The sequence below is a fragment of the Amaranthus tricolor genome, chromosome 2, assembly GCF_026212465.1.
Source record: "Amaranthus tricolor cultivar Red isolate AtriRed21 chromosome 2, ASM2621246v1, whole genome shotgun sequence".
Taxonomy (NCBI): Eukaryota; Viridiplantae; Streptophyta; class Magnoliopsida; order Caryophyllales; family Amaranthaceae; genus Amaranthus; species Amaranthus tricolor.
This window is the reverse complement of record NC_080048.1, coordinates 27,034,041-27,054,333: the sequence shown is the minus strand read 5'-3', so window position 1 is coordinate 27,054,333 and position 20,293 is coordinate 27,034,041. Positions and strand designations below refer to the sequence as shown.

At 35.4% G+C, this 20,293-nt stretch overlaps 1 protein-coding gene across 1 annotated transcript; it reads right to left on the bottom strand.

Moving 5' to 3' along the window:
- Nucleotides 1-2,484: 2,484 nt before the first annotated feature.
- Nucleotides 2,485-17,339, bottom strand: LOC130805682 (uncharacterized). Its single transcript, XM_057670462.1, has 4 exons — nucleotides 17,165-17,339; nucleotides 17,015-17,068; nucleotides 3,012-3,131; nucleotides 2,485-2,828 (listed from the first exon to the last, which is right to left on the bottom strand). The coding sequence occupies exons 1-4, from the start codon at nucleotides 17,237-17,239 to the stop codon at nucleotides 2,700-2,702; spliced, it is 378 nt and encodes a 125-aa protein (XP_057526445.1). The 5' UTR covers nucleotides 17,240-17,339; the 3' UTR covers nucleotides 2,485-2,699.
- Nucleotides 17,340-20,293: the final 2,954 nt, after the last annotated feature.

Genomic DNA, 20,293 nt, shown 5'->3' with positions numbered 1-20,293 from the left:
CTGCCTAATATCTACAGTCGTCCTATTTACTCTTATTTCACCATCTTTGGACACCAAGAACGGGTGGTTATGTCTTTCTTTTCACCAGGAAACACTCTTACCGTCCAAGGTCTTTCCCCTGGTTTACAACTACTTCCTAAAATCATAAATTTACACCCACAAGCCCTACTTTTAGAACCAGGTCGGGCAGCATTGTCTAAGTTATGCAAATCACCCATTATATTACCATAGCAGTAACATCTTAAGTACAAACTCACTCTAGAACGTCCTTCCTTTTGTTTATATGAAGCACGTGTAAATTGAAAACCAATTCTTAGTGCTATCTAATCAGCCCAAGCATATAAATCATCTACAGAATCAAATTTCCTATCGATAAAAAATCTATCAGAGTAATCTACATTATCTCCTAAGTTTTCAAAGTCCTGCAAATATAAATTTATTCTTAATAATTAAAAAATTAAACTATTTAATATATTAACAATATCAATTAGTTTAATAACTCAAATTTCAATATATTAACAATATCAATACAAAAATATAAAATAAAAAATTTTACTAAATAAAATACATATATAAAATAAAATAACATAAATAAATAATTTAAGTAAACACAAAAATATATATAAATATATAATAAAATAAAATAATTTACTATAATATTTAATAAATAATAATAACTTAAAAAATAATTATAATAAATAAAAAGATTAATTTTTCAAAAAAAATAAAAAAAAAAATTCAGAACCCCCAGTCGCACAAAAAGTGCGACTTGACCTAGGAGGAGTCGCACAAAAAGTGCGACTGGATCTAGGTCGAGTCGCACTTTTTGTGCGACTCCGCCTAGGTCCAGTCGCACTTTTTGTACGACTCTCTCTAGGTCTGGTTGCACATTTTGTGCAACTGGAGGGGGTTCTGGAAATTTTTTTTTTGAAAAATTTTGAATCGATTAATTACTTATCGAATCGTTATCATGCTCGTTTTGGTTCGCCATTGTTATTCGATGTACACTTTTAGCTTGTTTAAATTAACATAGTGTTTTTAGAGAGTTTTAGAGAGATATTACAGTTTTTGAGTTCGAAAATTATGCAGGGATAATCTTGAAAATTCATTATTTATAGGATGATGATAAAATGAAAAAGACGGCGATATTTAGTAATACCCAAATTTATATTATACATACTAGTCCAACTGACAAGAACAAGATGTGAGATTCGCAATATTGTACCAAATCCAACTGTCACAAGCTAGGTTGCACTAAAACGGACACGGACACGGACACGGACACGACACGGATACGGGAAAACGCCAACTTAAAAATAGCGGACACGGGGACACGTAAATGGTAATATAATAAATATATCAAATTGAAGATAATTTTACAATCTTTCATTTGATATATGTAAATAAACACTTTAAAAACATAAAACTCACAAAAAATGCAAATAAGTACCAAATAAACAACATGAGTGTTTAAAATAGTCATACAAACCAAATCAAAGAAAACCAAATAAATAGGTAAATTTAACTTTGATCATCACACATCATCCATATATAAGGTAACGGAACGCTCAATAAGACAAATGAAAACTTTTTAAGGACAAAGATAATATATTTAAACTCTCTTTTTAAGTGTAACACGCTGAGATTTTACAAAGTTATTATTTAATCTTTTAAATAACTTTTGGAGATTTTATAATTATATATTAAATTATTTAAATTAGTTTTAATAAATTTCTTTCATATAGGAATATAAATATTAACACTTTTATATTAAAAATAAATTGCAATTACTCAAATAAAGAGGTTAGAATTATATGATTATAATCGTATTAAAAAAAATGTATGAACAAAGCAAATGTGAGTTGTTGTGAGAGAGTTAATCAAGAAAATAGATAAATAAAATAACAAATGAGTTAGGGTTTTTTATGGGAGACCAAAACCCTTCCCTAGCATCAGCACACGCCTCCTCTCCCTGTTCTTCTTTCTCTCTTCCTCTTCTCCCTGTGAAGCCACCCCTCCTCTCCCTGTTCTTCTTTCTCTCTTCCTCTTCTCCCTGTGAAGCCACCCCTCCTTCACTCTAGCAGGCAGCAGCCACGGTCGAGCCCCCACGAGCAGCCTGCATCCGCCAGCTACACCTCCTCCCCCACAGTCGGCAGCAGCCACCAACAGCAGGCAATGGCGGATCTACAATATAACCTTAGGTAGCAAATGCTACCCATGAATTTTGGAACACGGGGACCTTTGAGTAACTGAGGAGTTTATTTTCAGCTTTTTCAATTTTTTTTTTAAATAACACACGTGTCCCTTGCCGTGTCCGTCGCGTGTCCTTGCCGTGTCCACGTGTCCGGAAAAATATTAAAAAATTGGACACTTCATTTGGCGTGTCGGACACGGATTTTCGCATGTCCGTGTCTGACACATGTCGGACACGCGACACGTCAGTTGACTGCCGTGTCCGTGTTTCGCAGGTCACAAGTCACAACCTAGAGTTAAAAGAGAAGAGTAACCCATTTTTCTACACAAGATTAAAAAAATATATGAAAACAAGACTCCCAACACTTTGCTATATACAATAAGAGTATTTCTTTCTCCAATTCCAACTCCATAAACTTGATGTTCACTTTCCAGTTTCCATGCAGCTATTTTTGACGCCCAAAAATAAAACGAATGAGTGGCAAAATTGCTAAATAGTGTCGATATCAAACATTATCCGGCCAAAACTCTCTGAAGAATGCTTGTCGAAATTCATTCTCTTGCAGCCGCTTTTCCTGTTCAAGCATTTTTCTCATTCTTTTTGAGAGTGCTTTTTCCTTTTTCGTTTTCTTCTCCTGAGACAAATTAAATAATCCCGACATTAGCAGTATAGAAATTTTTATTAGAATTTCTTCAAAAATGAGCAATAAAAACCATCTCCATTATGGAAACAATCTGAATCAACTCTTAAATTTTTGCAAGTTTAACGATAGCCCCATCATTGATTGAGAAGTGTAAAATATGCAGCACAAACTTACATTTTTCTCTGCAGCAGAGATAGTTGTTGTAGATGATTGCAAGGCCTTCTTTTTCGTCTTTTCTGCTCCCAAACCTCTTTTGTTTTTTTTCAAATAGGCTTCTACAGGCTCCAACCTACCCTGTTAACATCACATATCATTGAGAATGAATTAATATAATTTTTGACAACCACTACAAGAAAAACGAAAACATATGGACGACACAAAATAAGTTGTGCGCGACATAGAGGTTTAGCGTCCTTAATTATTCGTGTCACTTAAATGAGAATATGGGCTACCAAAAATTAAAAAGAAAATCTTGTATATGTTTATGTGCGACACATTTTAAAAACTTTGACCCCAAGCATTCCACCAAGGATAGGGAACTTTTGTTGAATTTTCGTTTGACCCAAAGTAAAGATGTCAGAAGAGGAGATTATTGTTAAAGATAAGAGTAGATGAAATGCCTAATGTAAGATGGATGCGTGGGCATACCTTAAAAGGATATAATTTAAAATAAAGATATAAAAAAAGATTCTAAAGTGGCACATAATGAAGACAAAATGAAAGAAAATCATATTCAATGGTTTGACCATGTGCAAATAAAACTGAAAAGTGCAGCAGTTGCAAACGTGAATGGTTTAAACTTTGCAACCTTAAAATAGGAAGAGATTGGGAGAAAAAGATAAGGATCATAGGAGGAAAAATGCGATAAAAATTTGAGATTTAACGAATGAATAATTTGCAAATTACTGTCTTAAAAGTTTAGACCTTTTGCGAATTACAACGTCTAATTTTTTTTGCGAATAACAACCACCAAAATATCGATGTCAACGATGTTCAGGCCAAATCATAGAATTCCGCACTTAACCTAAAGTTGATTTGGCCTGAACGATGTAAGCATTGATACTCTAGTGGCTATAATTCGCAAAAAAAAAAAAATAAGATAATAGTTTGCAAAATTCCTAAACTAAGGCTATCATTTGCAAATAATTTGCAAATACGACAATAGATAAGTAAAGGATTGTAACATAGGTAGATTATCATTTAGATTTGTTAGGGCAAGTACCCAGAGGGGTCTTTGAGGGTGTGCGAGGTGATCGACCGCACAAGGCCCTCTCTTTATCTCGTATATGAAAAAGTTAATCAATAAAAGAAGTATGTTAAGTTTATTAATAAAATAAATATTTTACAAGACGAACACATAAGGCGCAGAATAAAAATTTTGCACAAGGCCCCAAATTTTTCAAGACGACTTGAAGTGCCAACTCTTATTGCTCATTAGTCATTCCATAGCTTGCACATTGGAGGAGGAAATTGAGTGTGCAAGAAAGTATGGGAGTTAAGGTTTGGTTCACCACATGAAGTGATCAAAGAGATGATTAAAGGGTGCCTTGAACCAAGCAAGAAGACGCACAAGATGTACAATTGGCTATGCCTTGAACGAGGCATGATGGGGTTGACAAAACAGTAATGACAACAGAACTGGTGCTCGTTCGAGCACCTTGAAACCGTGGCAAATTCGAGTTTTCTAATTTGCACGATACTTTGAGCTAGTTGCCTGTTTGTCATAGGGTGTATTCCTCTGATTTAGGGACTTAGATATGGAACTAAATCATCATTGGTATTGGTGTGTGGAGGCTAATACATAGAGAGAAACAAGGATTTGAGTGCCAAAGCTTTCTTTCTTGTTATTAGAGTGTGTTTTTATTAAAGCTGGAAACTTTGGGCTTGGGTGTGTGAGTTCAAACTAGGGGGGTTGGGGGTTGTGTCATTGATATATTGTTAAATCATTGATGAAACAAAATCTTATTTGAGGGGGAGGTGTCTAAGACATCTATTAAACATCTTTGTGTTCTTTATTTTGTGTTTTCTTTGACCGTTGACTCATTGATTGTTTTCCTCTTGATTTTACTTCTTGTTCTTGAACCATATTGGGATGGTTCAATGATGACTCACATAAGCAACATGGATGAAGAACTAAATCAAGAATCAAATACAAGCAAGGAGGCTGATTACTCAACAGAAGAAGAAGAAACAGGGCTCCAAACAGAAGCACAGCAGGGCAAAGCAACAACTGACGAACAGCTGACCTTGCACGCCTTGCACAGTCCAAGCAAGAGGGATTCAGAGGCCATGGAAGATGAAAATGGAATCTTGGTACATGGAACTTCATGCCTTGGCCCAAGGACATTGCTATACATCATGGACAACCCATTGAAACCAGCTATGAAGGTCAGCCAGTCAACAGGTTGCTCAGAACAGAACAGAACAGCTCAGCAAGCTTGTTCTGACCAGAGGACCTAGCACGCCTTGGCCAAGTCTTGTTTCATGGTATCTTGAGCCACCAAAGGTAGAAATGGAATCTCCACACTAGGAACTTGCTACCAAGACTCTTAGTGACCATTATAAACGTTGGGAAGAGCACAAGAAAGCAGCTGGAAGGTCGCCTGGTCAGCAACTTTCTGTCGGAAATCAGAATGCTTTGTTTAGTTTGTTTTTCATTCTTTTAAATGATCACATGTGGTGCACGTGTTCCTTTATGACCGTTATTATTAGTTAGACGTGTCATTAGCCTTCTCATTGTATTTCCCTCGTCCCATATGTCTATAAATAGATGGCATTAGCCTTGTAATAAACAAGTTTTAAGTTTGAAAATTTCAGAAATCAGAATTCATTTGATTTTGATCCTTTGTTTTCTCCTTGAATGTGTATGAACATTCAACGATCTTGAGTAGTGCAAGATCATCACCTTTTGCAACTGAGAGTAGTCCTTGGTTGTATTAAGGGGATTGTTGGCCTTGGAGGATTAAAACTCCTAGTCTTTCAATCCAAGAACTATCCGGTTACGTTTATCCTGTTTGTGTGAAGATAAGTCACTGTTTGTTTGTGTTTACGGATTGTTTGGTTGTTACATCGCGTGGATTTGAAGGCTGATTTGCATCTTCACATTACATTGAAGAATTCCAACCCAAACACGCATCAGTTCTTCACCATTGTGAGGTCTTTAAACCCTTCACTTCAATTAGTATAAGAGCTTGGTGTGTTTTCTTGGATATTTGCGTGAGTGAAAGTAAAGAGTTTGGTGAAGAAACAAGATGAGTAAGGGAACAAGGTTCCATATTCTGTTGTTTGATGAAAAGATAAACTTTTTGATGTGGAAACATTTTATTGAGGACTTGTTGATTTAGAAGGTATTGATCATGCTTTTGAGCAAACAAAGCCTAAAACTTTTGAGGTTGAAAAATAGGTATCCATGAAGTCGGTGAGCACTATTAAATTTGTCATTGCACCCGAAATCAAGTACAACACGGATCCCGGTGTGTTGTTGGAGAATTTTCAAGCGCTTTACACTTCAAGCGTTGTATGCTTTGAAGTCTCTTACCAACAAGCTTTACTCCGTGTGGCTTCTCTTCCTAAGCGCTATAAAAACATAGTTCAAAGATTGCTCATTGGTAGGGAGTCTAGTATTTTTGATCAATCATTGGTAGTGTTGAGAGAGTATGATAGGTTCAAGGTGAGATGTGAAGGAGAAGAGAAGATGAGTAGTGGGAAAGGTCAGGTTGGTGAGTATAGGGAGAATTAAAGAGAACGTTACCAAGGGAGAGGAAAATCCAAAGGGAGAAATGACTATAGTAACAAGGAGTGTTACTATTGTAAGAGTAATGTACACATTCAAATGATGTGCCAATAAAAGAAGGAAAACCTCAAGAGAATGAAGAGCTTAAGGATGGTGGAAGAAATGATATTGAGAATGACGGAGATGCGGCCCTAGGTTTTGTTGAAGAAGAAGATTATAGAGCACTTCTTGCGGATGAAGGAATGTCGTATGAGAAGGAATGAGAGATTAACTTCGGTTGCTGATCCATATTTGTTGCGAGAAAGAGATGTTCACTAAGCTCAGTGTGTGTGATAGAGACCTTGTCACTTAACCAAATATAGAGAGGGTGAAGGTGCAAGGTGCAAGCAACTTGCGAGGTTGTTGTGGTGACACATGAGGTGAGAACCCTGGGCAAATAAATTTGCACGATACTTGGGGAAAAGTTGTCTATTTTTTATAGGGTTTATTCCTCTAATTTAGGAGCCTATGTATGGACCTATATACTCATTGGAATTGATGTGTGGAAGTTAATACTTAGAGAGCAACTAGGATTTGAATGTGTTGCCATAAGAGAAATAACTATAGTAACAAGGAATGACACTATTGTAAGAAGGTGCACTTTCAAATGCTCTACAGAAGACTTTAAGAGCTTGAAGGATGGTGGAAAAAATGATGTTGAGAATAGTAAAGATGTCGCTCTAGGTTTTTTTTAATAAGAAGATTATGGAGAAGGGGTGAATTCAAGTTTTTTTTATTTGCACGATACTTGGGGGGCAAGTTATCTGGTTGTCCTTGGGTTTATTCCTCTTATTTCGAGGCCTATATATGGACCTAAATCACCATTGTGACTAGTGTGTAGAGGCTAATACATAGAGAGAAACTAGGGTGTGAGTGCCAAAAGAGTTCTTTCTTTGTGTTAGAGTGTGTTTCCAGTAAAGGTGGGAACTTTGGGGTTGAGCATGCAAGTTCAAGCTAGGTGAAGATTTTGTCATTGATGCATTGTTGAATCATTAATGAAATACAATCTTAATTGAGGGGGAGGTTTCTAAGACACCTATTAAACAACCTTCTGTTCATCCTTTGTGTTTGCTTTGTCAATTGATTCATTGACTGTATTTCTCTTGATTTTACTTCTTGTCTTCACCATTCTGATGTCACTAACCCTTTCACTTCAATTGGTATTAGAGCTTGGAAGTGTTTTTCGAGTATTTTGGTGAGTGAAAGCAAGGAGTTTGGGGAAGAAACACGGTGAGTGAGGGAAAAAGGTTCCATAATCTATTATTTGATGGAAAAATGAACTTGTAAGTGTGGAAAAATTCTATTAAAGACTTGTTGGTTCAACAAGGTATTGATGATGCTCTTGAAAAACAAAGCCTACATCTTTAGAGGTTAAGAATGGGTATCTATGATGAAGGTAGTGAGTACTATTAGGCTTTCCATTACACTCGTAATCAAGTATAACTACTTGAAGGATACAATCCCGATGTGTTGTTAGAGAAGCTTCAAGCGGTGTATGCTTCGAAGTCTCTTAATAAGAAACATTGATTGAGAGAGAAGTTGTATCAATTCATAAAGAAGGAGATACAAGTATGCAAGATCACATTAACACATTCAAACAACTTGTGTGTTAATTGTCGGATGAGGAGCAAGCTTTACTTCTTTTGACTTCTCTTCCTAAGAACTATAGAAATATAGTTTAAACATTATTTATTGGAAGTAAGTCTATTACTCCTAATCTAGCATTGGCGGTATTGAGAAATAATAATAGATTCATGGTGAAATATGGAGGGGAAGACAAGAAGTGTTGTGGATAATGCTAGTTTGATGAAGGTTCTAGAGGAGAAAATAATAAGGAGACAGGTTACCACAAGAGACAAAAGTCCTAAGGAAGATATGACTATCGTAACAAGGAGTGTTAATATTGAAAGAAGAAGGGGTACATTCAAATAATGTGCAAAGAAATGAAGGAAGACCTCAAGAGCATAAAGAGCTTAAAGGATGGTGGAAGAAATGATGTTGAGAATAGCATAGATGCCGCTCTAGTTTTATTTTATTTTATTTTTTTTATTTTATTTATTTTTTTTAGGAAGAAGATTATGCAGCTGGGGAAAATACGAGTTTTTTGATTTGCATTGTTTATTTGTCCTAGGGTTTATTCTTATGATTTAGGAGGCCTATATATGGACCTAAACCATCATTGGGATGAGTGTGTAAAGAATAATACAAAGAGAGCAACTAGGATTTGAGTGTCAAAAGAGTTCTTTCGTTATATTAGAGTGCCTTTCCATTAAAGTAGGGAGCTTTGGATTGGAGTGGGTAACTTCAAGCCAAGGGAGGGTACTATCATTTATGTATTATTGAATCATTAATAAAATACAATCTTATTAGAGGAGGTGTCTAAGACACCTATCAAACTTCTTTGTGTTTGCTTTGTCCATTGATTCATGCCCAATTTTTCTCTTGATTTTACTTCTTATCCTTTACCATTATGAGGTCCTTAAGCCTTTCACTTCATAATTAAATTTGTTAATATTCGATTGATACTAGTTTATTAGATAGTGCCAAATAGTTTATAATCTTTCTTGGCGACACTTTCTTAAATTAATATGGTTAATGTAGTCGACTCCTTATTGTTACAGTTAAGGTTTATGCATTGTTGTCGTACAATCCTAGAAATTTACCAACATTTAATGAGATATTAAGACCATATATGCAAGAGTTGTTCAAACTAAGAAAACCACCCTATTACTATGATAGCAAAGTTCTGGATAAAAGGCCTCAATAAGTGTCAACCACCTTATTGCTTGTGAAAAAGGGCTATTGGCCATAGTGTTTGCAGTACAAAGGTGGCAAGGTGGAGACTAATCAATAGACTAAAAAAAATTTATATACCATTCGATCAAGAAAGGACTCTCTCTAAGCGACTTGAAATTGATTATAATAGACTATATAAAAAGGGGACTAAAAATGGAATTATTGGTGCCCTTTCTAGAAAAACTAGTGCAGAGATCTTATGAATGGTAAACAAAGTATCATCCATTGTTTGAAGATTTTCAAAGGGTATATGTGAAATACTATGAGTAGAGTGTCTTGCTTAAGCCCTTTTATGATGCACTTCAACAAGTTTATGATTGGTTAGGGAAGCCATCAGGCTCGAAGCGTCAACAAAAACATTATTTTGTCTCAAGAGTGAATAATTGTAGTCATCTCCTCATTTTGGACAAGAAAATACCCTGAGTGAATAATTAGCGAAATTTGAAGGCGACGAGATGGTCCTTTTGTATGTGTAACCCATCGATGGAATACACCAAGGCTTGGTTGCTTCATGACGGCCTTCTCGAGATAGTCTTTTGCCTTCTAGCATGTTAGTAGCCTTGTTTCCTTCTCTTTTTAACTTCTTTTAAGTACTTTACCCATTATTATTTCAATTTTTCTTTTAAATTTATTTTAAAAATATTTAAATTAGTCAATCGTTTTGGAGTCACTCTTGATAAGTTCTCCATGTTCCCATTTTATATGAATTACATTCTAGGTAACAATGATCGTGGCCTGATTAGGTTATAATGATGTTCAAGATTGCTCAGAACTTCTTGAGCAACATGTCTATGAGCCCAGTTCGCGTAGCCGACTCCAATAGTGTGTTTAGGGCCATCTGAACCCTGTAACTAGTTCTTGTATATACTTGATGAATCTAAAAACCTCCAGGTACTGATTTTCTAAAAAGGAGTTCTAGATTAATCCCCAAAAAGTATCTTCGTAATATCCTAAAATTCTACATTAAGGGCAAGTGGTATTTTGTGAGCCACTATGGAACTTAGGAGGGCTAGACTAAGAAGCCTTAAATGCTCAATTGGGGTCATTGTCAGAAAAACCCTGAAAAGCATTCATAAAGTACAATACATTGAAGCTTTCCTACATTCTAAGTTTTCTCTTTTCTATCACTTTTCCTTTACTTAGCCCACAAAAGCTTCTTTACTTGGTCAACTTTAGCTACCAAGACTCGGGAAAGGCTTGACTTGTCTTACGACATGAATATAAGCAAGTAGCTTGTGATCCATTTAGCACGAGCTTGGTGGTCTTGTGAATTCTAGAGGAGAGTCAAATCTCTCAAAAATATGGGTGTGTCTAGATTAATCTAGAGGGGAGTATACTTTAGAAAAGTCTTGTACATACTAGATTGGTATCAGTGTTATAGATGGGACCAGAAAACACCCTTGTATGTTCTTGTATATACTAGAGTTGTGTCTAGAGAATGCTAGGGTGAATGACTCTTGAATAATGTACATAGTTCTAAGCCGGTACAAATGTAGAATTTAGGAAAGAAAGCTTGCCTAAAGCCAAGGTCATTAATGCAAACGTGCTTGAGTGAGTTGAAGAACTTCCTGATAAATTCTCTTATGCCTCTCTTTTCTTACTCTTTAAAATGTCCTTCATAGCCCCAAGCTAATCATAAATCTTATTTTCGTCCTAAACTTTACCACTGATAATATGATGTCGTTGAGTTTGATCCATATGGTTTTTCTGTGCATGATTTAGGCACGGGGAGATAAATTATAACATGTGAGAGCAAGGGTGATCTCTATTATTTCCCCTCAACTACTAGAGCCAATTAATCATCCATTAATTTTAATTTTTCATTACTTTGTTCTAGTATTTTGCACTCTCGTTAGGTTATCCAGGAGATGTCATTTTATAGTCTTGACGCATAGTTCTATCTATTTTAATAAAGCTCCAAATAATTTTTTTCATTCTTGTCCTTTGGGAAAACAAAAGAAACTTCCTTTCTATGCTTCTTCATCTCGAACTATTAACCTATTTGATATAATCTACACGGATTAGTGGACTTTTTTTTTGTTACTAGTCCCTCTAAATACAAATATGTTCTTCTTCTAGATAATTATAGTAATTTTGGGGGACTTTTCCTCTTATTCAAAAATCTAGCATATACAGTCTCTTAGTATCTTTACGAACAAATATTAGGACTCAATTTGAAAGTGAAATTAAAACCTTTCAATGTAAAAACGGGGTGAATTCGATAATAAACTATTTCATAAATTTTGTATCGATCATGGCATAAGTTTTCTCTTTTCCTGAACCCAAACTTCTCCTCAAACTGGCAAATTTAAGCGAAAGATTGAAATTGTAATAATAAGAGTTGCATAGTGCTTTGTCATGCCTATATGCCTCTTTCCTTCTAATTTCATGCCTTACAAGCTACTACATACCTCCTCAACAATATTCCTTCTAAATCTTTTGGGAACTATACTAAACTCATATTCTCTATCACAAAGTGCCTTTCATTTCTCACTTACGGATTTTTGGGTGTTTATGCTTTCCTGTTTTTCTGTTATCCACATATTCATAAAGGTACAAATGCTATGACATCTCAAATCGGAAAATACTAATTTCTCGCCATGTGTGTTTTGATGAATCTACTTCTCTTTTTTCTTAAACTTATTCTTCATCACCTACTTCATATGATATCTTAGATTTTGATGTCCATCCATATAAAGTACATCTTCACAATTTATCCAATGATAACTCTCGAACAATTTCATCTTCCACTCCTATTCAGGTTAGACGTGGGACCTTGTTCCTTAAATTAAATTATAGAATCAAAATTCCACCGAGTCATCTCGAAACGGTCATTTTGTACAGTATTTATTTTTACCGTTCCGATTTCTCACGTATTAGAACGAAGTTTCAAAAAATGGCGAGCTAGAACGAAAGTCAACCGTATCAACCATTACAAGCCACCGAACCACGGAGATTACAAGTGAGTTCTCAAAATTGCAGACAACGGTTGAGGTTTTAAAAGGACGAAGAAGTCTTGGTTAATTATCTGAAGTGGAGTCTTGGTTGATGTTCAGGAAGAAGTGAAACATGTATGTGGAAGGACAGAAGAGAAGAAGTGAAGCCTAGTTGATGCTTTGGTTACTGAAAGAACGAAGGATGAGAACGGAGGACGGAGGACGAAGGAGAAGTGAAACATTTATAATTTTTTAAAGAATAATAATATACGAGGGAACATCTTTGCAATTATTATAGTACAACGGTACAAGCATATATTACAAGCCTAAAATGTTAACTAAGTATATCTTCTCGAGGAAGCTATTGATCTTCACAGCTTTGCAATTATTATAGTACAATTGTAAAAGCAATTATTACACTACAACTGTACAAGCAATTATTATAGTAAGCCTAAAATGTAAGAGTATTAATTATACAAGTGGGATTGGTTAAAAAGAATATGATATTTTACTTTATACTTTAGGAAATATAATACTTTACAAGTACTCTTGGCATTTTAGAGTTTTAATGCATTTATGAAAACATTAAGGTGTTAATATAAATATATAATTTTTAATTCTAAATTCTTTCAGTTTATATATGAAATTTATATTTCAAAAATATTATAATATCGCGATCCGTTCCGCAAATCACAATCGCGACCCTGTTCACGACCGCAACCATGTTTTTTCACTATGAATTAAATATAAGACTCAGGATCTTGTTTCTTGTTCTAATGTTGATAATGTTAATATCAAACGCTCTTTATGGATATTACGACATAAAACTCATTTTGGTGGTACTTTTGAGAGGTACAAAGCTCGTATTGTAGGTGATGGTAAAACGCACCAAGAAGGTATTGATTTCCTTATCTAGGACTTTTCTATACGTCAGTGAGATGCTCGAATGAATTCTTATATGGAAATGTGAACAAAAGAATTTACATGCATCAACTAATGAGTTTTCGGGACAAAGATAAACCAAATCATGTTTGTTTGCCGAGGAAATCACCCTATGGTCTAAACAGGCACCTCGTTGGTTTATTTGAATAATAAAAAGCAAGTGCTAATGCAAGTGCTCCTTATGAGGATCCTACTCTCTATCGTTTTTTAGCTGCGCTCTTCAGTTTTTGACTTTTACTATGCTTAACATTTCCTATGTTGTCCAATTTTTTTTTTAATTTATGCATGATCTAAACGTTGAACATATGGTTGCCTTAAATCAAATTCTTCAATATATTAAGGGAACGATTGATTTTGGTCTACACCTATATAAATCTTCTCTTACTTCTTTGTTATCTTATATTGATGTGGACATTGGGGAGGATGTCCGGACACCTACTTTAACTAACTCCAATATTGATGCAGAATACAAAGATGTAGCTAATGTTGTTTTTGAATCATGTTGGATCCACAATTGCTACTTGAGTCAGGTTGACCTATCCCTAAAGCAACCATTATCTATTGTGATAATTTCAATGCTATATACTAGTCAGGTATTCTTGTCAGCATTAGTGCGCTAAATATATTGTTCTTGATATTCACTTTGTTCATGACAAAGTTAAACGTGGCAAAGTTTTTGTTCTTCGTGTTCCTTCAAGATTCCAAAGTGTAAATATTTTTACTAAAGGACTGCCTTGCGTTTTCTTTGATGATTTTAGGGACAGTCTCAATGTTTGCAAGCTACCCGATTGACTTCGAGGGTGTGATAGAATATTTATTATTATAAACTTGTTTATATATTTAATAGCCAAGTGAGCCCTTTGGTCCAGCCTACGTATTATTGTATCTATTTGGAAACATTATGAGAAAAAGCACAAAAAAAATTCTATCAAGTGAAAAACCCAAGGACTTAGGGTGTGCTGATGTGGATGCATAGCAAGCTAACAAGACCACCTTGGTTCATCCTCGCTGTCTACGTCAATGGATATAAAAAATCTCCAACTTACGTCTGCAGACGTGAATCGTGGGACTAACATATGGGTGTGCTACGTTCAAGCATTAGGTCATTTAGCACTTGGGTCATTGAAGAAACTTGATCATCCAGCACTAGTTAAAGCATTGGATAAGCTTGACTCAGCCAAGCAGCGAGACTAGTCGAGTGGCACACGAAGGCATGACTACTATTTTAGAGTGAGCCAAAACGTCTACAAATGACAAAAGAAATAGCTGAATGCTTTATGTCACTCCACCTATAAAAGCTTGTGATTTTGGTTCATTCAGTGGTGCTCACTTATAATCTAAAGCTAGATGATAGAGTCCGACAACATTATATGCCCTAAGGAGAAACCCTTAACTTCCTCATTCAAGAATTGCATCCAATACTTTTTCTATTCGACACTTTGGGAAAATTCATGTAAACACATCAAAGTCTTCTCTTTAGCCCTAACTCACTTACAATAACCATCAAAAAGTCAAGGAATTTTTTTCTAATAGAAGAAATCAACACAACATAGGTGTCAAAGGCGCAAATACAATGTATCAACTTCAGCAAGTTTACTTCAACCTCCTCTTATTCTAATTTGATAAGGAAGATTGCACTTTATGGAAGCTTTACTGAATGTGATAAGAAAGACATTATAACGGTGCCATGGCGTTTATTGCAAGATTGATAAAATGCACTCTCTTCCTTGTCAGCTTGCCCTTATTCATCCCTTCACAAATTATGCCAGCTCAATCCTTCTAGGCTAAGATTACTAAGTTGCATGGTTTCCCAAACATTATCATTTATGATTACATTTTTGGAAAAAGTTAAAGCTCGAAGTGGTAGAACATTTAATCTCTGTCTCATACCATTTTGAAATTAATAAGAAATAGGTTATTAGGTATGTCGAAAGTTACTTGCGGTGCATGTGACATTAAATGAATATTGGTTCTTTGATTTCCAAAATGCCAGTTAAACTATACGTTATACATGATACGATCAAACGAATGGTAACAAGAGTATAGCAATTTATTTTATTTCTAGTTTTTACAATGTATGGGTAAGGTTTATTTTACAGTTGAACGTAAAATACGAGATAATTATATGTTGATTGACTATCCTAGTTATTTATTTTAGGTAAGAATTTTAATTAAGTGTGTCATTTTAACTTAATTATATGTTTATTAGTTAGTCAAGAAATTCAAGATGATATAAAGGCCTTATTGCGATTTTATCATGAAGATTTTGAGTTTATGAAATTAAAAAAGCCTCTTTGTGTGTTTGTTAACAATAAGAGTGAGATACAATACACACGAACGAGATTGTGGATTAATGTTCCAAAAACTACTTTAATCAAAATTCAGTGTCACATAATTCACTAATCTTCTTGCAAATTGCAAATGAAAAAATAATTGAATTATGGTTGGGTTTTGGGTTATTTTTGAGCCAATTTGAGCAAATCAAAAATTCATAAAGCAAATTAGTTGGCGAAATATGTTACACTAGATAAAATCCTTGTACCACGAGTATATGGAATACCATCCTTTAATTTCTTGGATTATAATCACAAAAACATTGATAAAAAAACATTATTAATATTTACTTTAGTCTTGGCCCTAATAGAAATTGAAGAAGTTTGGCAGTCCCCAAGATTAGTTAAAGGAGCGTCAAAACTTGAAAAAGACATTGATAAAGGAAATCTCTAGGCAACTTTCAACTTCTCCCATTGCACAAATGAGGACTAGTGTGAAGCAGAGAGAATCAATATCTCAAGCATAAATATCTAAGACACAGTTTGCAAGGGGATTAGGTGTGGTGTATGTGTGTGTTTGAAGTTATAATCCTATAGACAAAGGTCGTTCAAAGGCCAAATGAAAAATTAGCGTCTAAATAGTTTTGAACCTACTCCTTTCTTAAGAAGATAGGACTTGTGACCTATACCTTAGAATTACTCCCATCAGCTAAAATCATCCTACTTTCCATATCTCCTTCCAAAATATTATTAGTTAATGGCCCTACTAGCAGCCCCACCCCCCATCCTCCCAGCAAAAGCTCTAGCCCTTACCAAAAGATATGGAGATATACCTTCAAAACTCCTATGGAAAAATCTTCTCGCTACAATAATTGAAAGAGGATTAGAAAGAAGTATTTTATGGAGTCAATTGAGTGGACGGGACGTGCCCGGGCTGCCAAAGAGAATGCGATTCAAACGGATAAAAAACTCCCAAATTTCGATACTTGGGGTCAAGGATTAAAGGAGAGAGTATTGATGTAAAGTCTAAGTACACTAAAGGCAGAAAACGCTGAAAATTACTAAGGTACTCATTTCAGTGACGTGTAAGTAAGGACTATATAGCAGGAGCACTGTATTTTGAAAGGCATCTCCCCCATTTTTACTATTTTAATGGCAGAAAATGCTAAACTCAAGGCTTCCCTTCTTTGTCATTGGAATACCAGGCCAGAAATCCATCATTTTAATTTCATTGCCAAAACAAATTTGTAATGACAAATTAAACAGAAAACAAAGTGTAAAAATCTATTGATTGATTACCAAATTGGAAGCTTTCACCCCTTAATCCTATCATGAAACTACAGTTTTGCAAGGAAGATTCGAACAAACATACCCTTAAATCATATTCCTATTTAGATAATCATGGAAACGATTTATCAAGGTAAAAATTGGTTATAAGAAAGAAAAAAGAAGAAGAACCTGTTGAGAAGCACCAAGACCGGTTCCTTCCTTCCAACCATGCTTCTTCAAAAGCTAAAATTATAAATTAAAAAAAAAATTCGGTTTACACTTTAACATCAAAACAAAAACTTAAAAATAAAGGAAAATTCAAAAAAGAAAGAAACAAACCTGAAAGCCAATGTTCGATGAATCAAGAGCAGGTATTGAGGAAGAAAGTGAAGCCTCGTGAAGGTCATCTCCCATCCTTTTTGGAAATTAGTCGCGCAGCCAAGTTCGAGATCAAGACCCAAGAGGGCGACGGAACATTATAATTAAGAGTTGGATTCAAATAATGCTTAAATTGCTGTCGATAGTTTTAGATAAACCGGCAATATAACAACTTTTGCGAAAGTTTTCCAAGAATATTGCTAAAAAAAATAATTCTCACCTTACATAATGTGGGAAAGTATTTTCCACAATACCGTTCACCTGAAAATTTGTTTTTTTTTTTTAACTTTTTCAGCCAAAATCGCCACTTGAGATGGCGGTTTGCCTTAATTAATAAACCGCCACATGAAGTAGCGGTTTGGTCAAGGCAAACCGCCATTTCATGTGGCGGTTTGGTCCCTGGTAAACCGCCACTTCATGTGGCGGTTTGCTTGTGACCTGCAACTTTTTTTTTCTTTCATTTCCCCTAAATAGTTAGCGCAACCTGCATTAAACTAGTTCAATACCATCTATTCCATAATAATCAATTATGAACCAGCTTGATTTGAAAAAATTAATTATGAAAATAATGCGAAGATATATTACAATCATGGAAAGTCATACAAGAAGTTCAAATCAAATAAGAATATACAAAGTTTGTTAAACTACAATCTCCGGCCTTTTTTGTTTTAGCGCAACGATGGATGATGATGGTGTGAACTCGTCAACCTCCACAATGACATTAAGAGCAGGAGCTCGTCGTTGACTAGCACGCTGATATGTGATGATCCTTTGCGGAGGCGATGGATGTGGAGGAGGAGTGGTGATAGAAGCTGGAGGAATGAATGGCGACATAGTACCGGAGGTCGATGACGATCTGGAAGACCGACCTCGAGTAGATGAACGCTGGCGACCTCTTGTGGACCGAGAACTGGATCCTCCGGAAGAGCTACCTCGGTGGGTTGAACTCCGTGGAGAAGGAGTGTGGAATGTGTCATATACCTCGCCAATGATGGGTGGAGTCGGTATGAGGTACTCATAACCCGCCTGACTCAATGCATCGGTCAATGACGCGTTAATGGAGCCTAGGGTCTGAGAACATAGCCGATACCCCACATCAACTGGCGATGTAGCGGCCCCTTGAATCGTGTCATTGCATTGTATGAGCACCGATCGGATGCGCTCAGCCTGTATGTTATCATTATATTGTTAAAATAGTCACATAAAAGTATTACTATATGTTATGAGTGTTGAAAGAAGACGTACCAGTAACGTAGATGTCGGATGGTAATGTGATCCTGGCTGCGCAAATGTGGTATTCGTTAGGCGTAATATGGAGATACGCCTGTACCAACTCATGTATACCAGAGCTATGACCTGTGAAGTTATCTCCTCGAACCAATGTAGATGCTCGGTCATTCCACGCATCTACATGCGATCTATGTCGTACGACGTAGTTCTTGTCCCCAGTCCTCCGATCGATCGCATGTAGTTGACGTTGGGTGTCACAGGCATCCGGAATAACTTGCTCCAAACCGAATTGACGCATGACACAATCCCGGAGATGTAGCTCGACGATGTCAAAGCAAATAAGTGGACAACGCGATCTCCAAATCTCGTGGCCCGATGTACATATGTGTGGCAGAGCATCCATCTTAGCCGTTGTGTAAGGCTGCCATGTCATCTGTAATAGAAATCAATATGCTCAGTAATATATACAATTTATTCATAACTAATACAAATAGTAAATGTTAATAACATGCTCGTCCCGTTGTCGATCAAGTACGTCTCTGTAGTAGACGAGAGTATGTGGGGACTGGGACCTCGAAAGATATACGCGAAGCCAGCTGCAAACAAATGAACATTGTTTAACATTTTCATGTATCATAAAATAGTAAAATTATGAATTTGAATAGTGAATTGAGTGTTGCTATCTTACTGCTAAAGGATCCATCCCGCAACGATGCTGTGAACCTAACACCGGTTCAAAATCCTCTGCGTCATCTTCCTGATCATGTTGCCCATCGAGTCGAATCGTCCGAATTATGGGTCTCCCTATATGAATATGCTCCCATGACATCTTTTCATTTCTAAAGTTTCCAAGGACAAAAAAAAACATATCCTCTCAAAATTCCTCCTAATCCACATTCCTAACTCCATTACCCTTCATCATTTGGTGTTTTTTCTTTACAATTGTAAGTGTAATTCTTAATCTATGTTGATTCTTAAGTTTTAATTTAAAATTCTATGATTATTATATGTTTTATCTTATAATTCATGTTTCATTTATGAATTTAAAATTTCTTGTATGATATTGGGATGTATTTTTCTATCTAAATTGATGAAGGATGTTTCTTTTTAGAGTTTTTAGATATGCATATATGTGAAGAATAGGATTGGTTTGTGTGATGGGTGATTTTGAAATTTATATATAAAAATGAATGTTCATGTAAAAAAATGTGTGTATTTTTTTATATTTAGTGGAAAAGTTATTTATTTTATTGGTTAATATGAGAAATTTGTAATTTTGCTAGAGAAAAAAAATATACAAACATGTATAAAGAAATTATTGTTGAACAATGAATTTAATCTCAAAGATGGTTCATAAGAATTATATAAATTTCGTCATTGATGTTCAATAGGCAATATACCATTTGGAATTCATTTGTTGATGAATTTTGGTAAATCCCTTAGGGTTAGGAAAATGGTAAAAAAATCTGTTTTTGGAGCACTTTTTGGCTTGAAAATAGGTTAAAAATACTTAGAGTACATTATGAATTATAAAAATTGGTACTCAGGGGTTTTGACGCCTTTCGGACGCAACGGTGAAGTCGGAATTTCAGTTTGATAGTGTTAACATACTGTTCTGGACAGAATACTAAATCTGAATTCTATTTGATGTTATGTTGTGATGAAGTATGTTGTGTGATCATGATTTGTTTGCAAGTGTGGCTTGATGTTAGATGTGTGTATGTGTGTGTGTGTGTGTGCGCCTTGATTGTGGTTTGAGAAAGTGTGAATATAAGCTTATTACCGTATGTACGATTGAATCGTGTAGGAAGTCGATTCGTGTCGGGAAGTTGATAGGTTCATTTAAGATTTGCTTTTGCT